Raw genomic sequence first — 8,307 nt, 5'->3', positions numbered from 1 at the left:
CTAAACCTACCCCTCACAGGAGACTTTGTGCAGTTTTATATTTAAAAAAAAACTCGTTCTGAATGATTTATAAGCCTTTTGAAATATGGGGACACTCAAAATATCTTCATAAATCATCTTCTCGTTGAAATACCTGTCATACCCATGTCATTATACAAATTTGTGTCCTCATAAATCACAAAAACGTGCACACACTCACACACATATACGCACACACACACATATACACACACACAGGTTTCCTCCAGTAGCTGTTGTCTTTAAAGGGATTTCTGTGCCCCATACTGGCTTATTTTTTTTCAAGTCGGAAACTAAAACTACTAAACTGGAACTATGAAAGTCTTGCTTTTTCTGTTGACTGGGAAACCTCTTAAAATGGTTTGCATGACAGTCAGTATTCATTTCACCTAGTTTCCTAATAATACTGTAGATACTTGATGTTGTAAATTCCTCGTTTCAGATTTTTAGTGTTGTAAAGATACTGACATGATCAACCTTTGAAGCAATATGAAACGTCTTACTGTTCTTTTAAAAGGCTTTGTGTGAAACCGTATGGTTTTAATTGAATTATGATTGTTGCATTTTGGTCTTATTGCCATTATTGTTGCTATTTTCATAGTGCAGACTTTATTTTGGCAGTATTAGTGTTTATATGGGATGACAAAATGAAAATACTTTGTTTAAGAGTTAAAATTGTCCCCTGCATTTTAGTGAATCTCACAAAATGTCATTTCACACATGTATATATATATATATATATATATATATATATATATATATATATATATATATATATATATAACAATAAACATGTTTGTCATGAAACAACTTCACAATGCAAGAACAAATGTTTTTTTATTTAATACAAATTAAATTAATATGTATTTTTTTTGCATTATGACGTTCTCCTGACAAACTCATGTTCCTTTTAATATTATTATTATTATTTTGTAATTTATAGTGTTAAATAAACAACAGCATATATCTATAACAAAAAATTATAATAAATGTGTTTGTCATGAATGATAGGAAATAATAGGAAATCATGAACCAATGGCATAATGCAAAATATTATAACATTTAATAAAATTCAAATCATTTTTCACACACTCCATACGCTACGTAACACGATCTAGCCTCTCGTGGACTTTTGTGAAGCCTGGAAATGTATTTTTGCAGATTTGAGTGTTTGATTGGATACTGACGGGATTTTGGATGCTGATCGTTTATCTGGCATCATCAATAAAATTGACAGATTAAACTGAAATGAGATAAGTGGAGTTTCTGTCCAAGCCTTTTTTAGGATAATGGTAATAATAAGGATAAAAATTAGCATAATAACTAGTTTTTGGATCCTGATCACCCCATTCTAACATTTAAAAGGAAGCTATATATTTTAATGTATAAAAATAAGCAGAAAAAAATTAATAACAAATTTGGAAAAAAAAAAGAAATGAAAGGGTTTTTCATATTTTCTTTCATTTTAATATTTTTTTCCCCCCAAATCATTTAAATCAATCTTCATTTTTTTTATTTTAATATTGTTCAACTATTTTTATTTATTTATGTTTAATCTTATTTTTTTTCTACGCTTTATTTTCTAATTTTCCATAGACCTTCTAGCACTTCCTTGTAGCCCCCTGAATAATAATAAAATTAGAATATAAAATATTTCAGACTTTGCCTATTTACAACGAATTAATAATATGTATTATTATAATATTATATATTTGTCTCTATATAACTCTGAACTTTGCGATTAAATTAATCTCTTAATATTTTTGTAGATTATTTTTTGTCTTTTAGGTTTTAGAAATTAAATTTCAGTACTACAAATTATTATTTTCCTGCTCTATTGTTGTGCATTTAATAACACATAAACATGAGAATGTCTGCAACAGACCTAATAGTTAATAATAATAATAATTTTATTATTGTTATATATTTTTGTATTGTTATTAATAATTGTTATTTTTTATAAATTATTAAAATATTATAAATTATTATACATATGAAGTAAGCTGTCAGGGTTGAATATTGTCCTCTTGTTTTATGTAACTTAAATATTAACTTATAAATGAAAATGAAACACATCTACATAAATGATAAATTCTCATTTTAAATGAGTTAATATTAGTAATACATTTAGAATATAAATTAAATGTTGCACTTTGCCTATTTCAAATGAGGTGATAATTATAATGTAATAATAATAATGAATATTATTATTAAAAAAATTATTATAGATGTGAAATAATAAATTGTCAGAAAATGAGTGGCAGCAGAAGTTGTTCTCTAGTGTTATTGTATGTAATAAATTGCATGCATTTACATGAAAAATATTTATTGTTTAATAAAATATATTTTTTAATCGTTTCTTTTGGAACAGTAGAAATCACTGATAATTTTCAAGCGGTCGTTTTGTCAAGTTTTTTTAATTGTGTGTACTGTGCATATTTTCTTTATAATTGAACAAAATATATAAAATGATAATAAAATATAATACAGAGTCATTGTGTGTGCAGATATGATGGCTGTTCCTCCGGCGTACGCAGACCTGGGAAAGGCTGCAAAGGATGTCTTTAACAAGGGCTACGGTAACACGCTTCTCTCCCTCAGCTCTGCAGAAAACACTCGTTTAAACATGCATATTGTGTTATATTTACACCTGTGTGTTTCTGAATGCTGAAGGGTTTGGGACGGTGAAGCTTGACGGCAAAACCAAGTCTGCTAACGGAGTGGTGCGTGCTTTCTTAATTCACATTTTCTGTGCGCAGTTCATCCATGCACAGGATTTAAGGGTTTCTGTTTCAGGTCTTAATTCACCCTTCCATACATGAAGACTTTTAAAAAGTCTTAAATCAGAGCAGGAAGTCACTGGCAGTAAATGTTGCATGAACTGCAAATGATCATTATCTTCCTCAGTTTTTTTATGTCTTGATTCCAGTACAAATATCTAAACACCCTTAAATCAAGGTACTTTTACTGGAGATGCAAAATCTAGAAATCACTACACACACACACACACACACACACACAAATACATACACACACATACATACACACACACACACACACACACACACACACAAATACATACACACACACATTACAAATAAAAAAATATATATTGTTTATAAGTTTTTTTATGGTGTTACATAAAAAGTGTAACTTGAAATAAAATAAACTTGTAAATAAAATGATCTAAACTGAAGTAAAATGAAAGTATAAAAAAGAACTTAAAATGAATTTGTCATATAGTTACCAAGGCGACATTTCTCCTTTTAATTTAGCTTAATTTTGAACAAAATGAGTAATTAAATAATAAATAAAAATAATAAAATAAAAAATAAATATGCATATTAAAAAAAACAACAACAAGACATATATATATACACACACACACACACACACACACAAAAATGAACTAAAATTAAAACAAATTCAAAATATTAATAAAAACTATAATAGTAACTTACTAAAATACCACAGAATGGAAGTTTGACATTTGAGAACATATTAATGTATTGTGCTTCCTTTATTTATCCCTTAAATCTACCTTCATCATTTTTCATTTAGTCATTTTGCAGATGCTTTTGTCCAAAGCGACTTACAAATGGGGAAAGAGGCAAACAGACACAGGAAGTGCTCGTCATACCCAGGTTTAGGCATTGTTCAAATAAGTACAAGCTAGACAGGGAAGGAATAAATAAAGAGAAAGACAACGTTTTTTAATTTATTTTTTATTTCTTAACCCTGTTAAGAGCAAGCATCTGAATGCAATGACTTGCTCTTCCTCTGAATGGCGTTGCTCAGATGTCCTCCAGCTCATGCAGGCCGTTGTATGATATAATAATGCCTCTGATTTTGACTGTCAGGAGTTTAAAACACGTGGCACGTCTAACATGGACTCAAACAAGGTCAGCGGGAACCTGGAGACCAAGTATAAATGGGCCGAGTACGGACTGACCTTCTCTGAGAAGTGGAGCACGGACAACACGCTGGGCACGGAGATCAGCGTGGAGGACCAGGTGCAGAAAAATAACTTCCTTATGATTCCTTCAGTCGTGGAGAACCTAGATCCTCCTGACCACCAGCTCTGGAGAGCACATTATGTTTTAGCGATTTCTCGGAGACCTCACATGTCACAGTGTTAGGTCTGGATGTCCTGCACAGAGCACATTCATGTACATATAATAAATCAGCAGCTCAGGAAAATGTTATGGGGTTTCAGATCAAAATATGAGCTTCTGTTATGAAACAGGACATCGATTTCATACATGTCCACTGTAGAGGACACCAGGACTTAAAGCATGTTTATTGAGACGTAAAACTTATATATCAATATTCCTATGACGTATTAGATATTATTATGAAAATCTTGCTAATTATTACTCCCGTTATTGCACTTATTTGTGCATTCTATGTTGCCCCAAAAACACATTAATATGCAAATTAGATACAGTTTATAGATACATTGTATATAATGGAAAAACTCGTTTATGGCCATTTTACACACATTTTGCATAAAGAAAAATGGTTTTTAAAAATATCTTTCATAATATAGTTGAGAGTCATCTTTTGGTAATAAAAAATTAAAATAGATTTGTGATTAAAACAACAATCCCACTGTTTTTGCCTTTTCATGTCTATTCATTGTCTTTTTTATTTTTTTTAAAAACAGGACTTTTTAAAGTCCCGATGTCCTCTAACGTATGCATAAAATATATTTTTTTTCCAAAAGTTTTCTTACGCTCTAAACAATGTAATGACATGACAAAACAGTTTTTTCCTGGATATAGTGATTTTCTGACCTGGAGAAGCAAATCCTGAGAATTCAAGAATACTTGTACAGTACGTGTTAATACACATTACCAGTCAAAGCACTGGTAAATAAAGAAAGAGTAAAACATTTAAAATTGTGAAATAGTTTTACAATTTAAAACAGCTGTTTTCTATGTGAATATCTGTTAAACTGTAATGTATTTCTGTGATGCGCAGCTGTATTTTCAGCATCATTACTCCAGTCTTCAGTGTCACATGATCTTCAGAAATCAGTATAATATGCTGATCTGCTGCTCAAGAAACATTTCTGATTATCATCAATATTTTTACTCAAGTAAATGCAAAAATCACTTTTCAAAAACATTTTTAAAAAAATTTCTTCAGTGTCACATGATCTTCAGAAATCAGTATAATATGCTGATCTGCTGCTCGAGAAACATTTCTGATTATCATCAATATTTTTACTCAAGTAAATGCAAAAATCACTTTTCAAAAACATTTAAAAAAAAATCATAATTATTCCAAACTTTTGTCTAGTAGTGTTTATTTTTATAGTTACACTAAAATCTTACTTCTTCATCTGAAATTCACTCTTTGCATATGTTTTAACCACTAATGGATTATTTTAATTTTTAACCCTTTCAAAATGATTAGCAAATTAAAACCATTTCACATTAAAATTACATTTAATGTGTTACTATCTGGTGTACCTTAGCAATCCTTTATTTATTTATTTATTTATTTATCTATCATTTAAATAGTATAATTTATAAATAATAATGTATTATTATTAATAAGTAAATAAATAAATAAAAAGTTAACTAAATGTTATTTATAATTAATTAATGTTTGTTTAAACTATATGAGCAATTGTGAAAACAAAAATGTATATTCTCCGTTATTGGTGAATAATATATTTTGCATTTCGTTATATTTTGTGTTTCTCAGCTCACCGGAGGACTGAAGCTGACCTTTGACACGACCTTCTCACCAAACACTGGGTACGATGACGTGAAGTATCCTGAGCTTGAGATGAGGTGATCTCTGAGCTTTTAAATGATTTTAGCAAATGGTTGCAATATAACAAAGAGTGAAAAATTTAAGGGGGTCTGAATACTTTCCGTACCCACTGTATCTCGACCAAATATTGTTCTATCCTAACAGACCATACATCAATGGAAAGATTATTTATTCAGCTTTCAGATGATGTATACATCTCAATTTCGTAAAAAAAATAGACCCTTATGACTGGTTTTGTGCTCCAGGGTCACATATTTGTTTATTCATATAACAACCTAATGCAGTGCAGACAGTGATTCAATGAGAATATTTAAATCTGTAAGCTGTCAATTAGCAAACATCCAAAGCAAGTTATATGGCTCTTAAACTCATCCGTTGGAGCAAACTGGGGTTAAGCATCATCATATAACAACCTAATGCAGTGCAGACAGTGATTCAATGAGAATATTTAAATCTGTAAGCTGTCAATTAGCAAACATCCAAAGCAAGTTATATGGGGTTAAACATCGTTATTCATTAACTATGTTATAAGTCTCAGGTTTAAATATTAACCTACATAAAGGCAGCGCTGAAGGTTTATGGTCTCTGATAAAGACAGATTTATGTGATTGTGGAAAACCCAGGTTTCCACTTCCTACTTGAAAATGTGATTATAGTAAATATGAAATATTGTATGCTTTGTATAGTGAGTTTATGAACGGTAAAGTGGACTACTAATGAAGTTCTGTTCTAGAAAACATTCAACAAATGGAAAAAGAAAGAGAAGCAAAGTTGCTTCTTGCACAATAAGACCAGTAATGAGCATGAATAGAGAAGTAAACAGAGTCAGCTCATATGAATCTCACCAGTCTCCAGAAAGATTGCTCAGACCTTCGAGCTGTATTATATTATTTATGTTTGTGCAGTGTATTATGAAGTGCCATACCAATTTCAATAGCTTTCTTGGCCTTGATTAAACTGGCTAGATTTGCCATGAACTGCGACTGCTCACAGGCCACCATGATCATGCTCCACTCATGCTCCATGGTTTTCTAGAGATAATAATTAAGCACAATTACTGAAATTAAGTTTGTTAAACACAGTCACTGTACAACACCCATTTGGGGAATTACAAAAGCAAACAAATTATTCTTAGGCATTTATTAGAAGTGATAATTGTCTTGATACCTTCACATTTCCTTTGGATTTTATTGCTATTATCCGTATGAAAGCCACAGACGTCGTTATGAAGAGAAATATGAACCTGGCGTAGTTTTTGGAGGGCTGGATGTTCCCTGAGCGAGTGATTGATAGGGATGGGCGTATCGATCCGAAGTATCAATATATCGATACTGATGCGAGTATCGAAAGTATCGATACTCAAACAATAAATATCGATACTAAGGTGCGTTTTATTTACCAGTGATTTTGTTTATTTAACAAATAAATAAGGCATTTAATTGGACGAATAACCTATGTTAGTAAATAATTGTGTAGGATAGAACTATTTTCCTGCTCATCTGAACCAATCCATCACAGAGAGCGTTCACTCACTGCTGACAGTGCATTCAAACAGGGCTGCGTTTCCCAAAAGTATCATAAGACAGTATTAAAGCTTTTGGGAACGGCAGCCCTGAACAATGCTTATCAGAGGACAGAAGAAAAAAAACATATATGTTTGAGTTATTTCACAATAAACAAATTGAAATTAGCCTACATAGTTTGTGCAATTACATTTATTGAAATTGAACGTTGAAAGATAATATTGATCATATTAATAGAAATCATACACTGTCAAAAAAGGTTGCATTTTATGCATGCAACAGCCTGTCACTGGCAGTCCTTTATGAAAATGAACCGTAGTTCAACTGTAGGATTTGTAGATTCGAATCATGTGTAAACAAAAAACATATTTGAACCATGTGTAAACAAGAAGATAACCTAATAAGTTACAATTAAGGCATATTGAATGTTAAAATGTGTTTTAAACAAAGTTAAGTGGTTATGATTACCCATTTTACTCTTAGTAATTTAATACATTTCATAATTTAAAAGTTTAGTTCAGAAGTATCGTATCGATATCGACGATACTGCCTTGAAAAATATCAGTATCGTATCGAAAACAAAATAAGTGGCATCGCCCATCCCTAGTGATTGAGGAGGTACTGCATCACTGGATCATCTTTCCTTTCCACGTGACTTTTACCCGACGACATTCTCAACAGTTTAGATTTGCGTTTGCCTTTACAAAGAAGAAATCAGAGAAAGAACTTCATTCGGGATACTCTGCATGGTATGCACGCTAGTGGAACTTTATTAAGACAACTCCTTATTTTAATCTTCTGCCTGCAGGTGGGATTTGGTGCAGTTATTATTATTATTATCATTAATTGACTTTTAATAAATGTTTTTGTTATTGATTTACAATTTCAACATGAAATAAGCAGTTTAATTTTACTAAAACTTTTTCAATTTCACATGCATTTTTTTTTACTACCATTTATATATATATATATATATATA

General features: G+C 30.8%; 1 protein-coding gene across 1 annotated transcript; it reads left to right on the top strand.

The window, feature by feature from the left end:
• Nucleotides 1–2,523: 2,523 nt before the first annotated feature.
• Nucleotides 2,524–5,826, top strand: LOC107595210 (voltage-dependent anion-selective channel protein 2-like). The gene is made up of 4 exons (XM_016285554.1): nucleotides 2,524–2,597; nucleotides 2,692–2,741; nucleotides 3,879–4,031; nucleotides 5,734–5,826. The coding sequence occupies exons 1-4, from the start codon at nucleotides 2,528–2,530 to the stop codon at nucleotides 5,824–5,826; spliced, it is 366 nt and encodes a 121-aa protein (XP_016141040.1). The 5' UTR covers nucleotides 2,524–2,527.
• The last annotated feature ends 2,481 nt before the right edge of the window (nucleotides 5,827–8,307 follow it).

Source organism: Sinocyclocheilus grahami, unplaced genomic scaffold (genome assembly GCF_001515645.1).
Source record: "Sinocyclocheilus grahami isolate Dianchi unplaced genomic scaffold, SAMN03320097.WGS_v1.1 scaffold198.1, whole genome shotgun sequence".
Lineage (NCBI taxonomy): Eukaryota > Metazoa > Chordata > Actinopteri > Cypriniformes > Cyprinidae > Sinocyclocheilus > Sinocyclocheilus grahami.
Note: the sequence above shows the minus strand (reverse complement) of the source record. Positions and strands in the feature narration are given on the sequence as shown.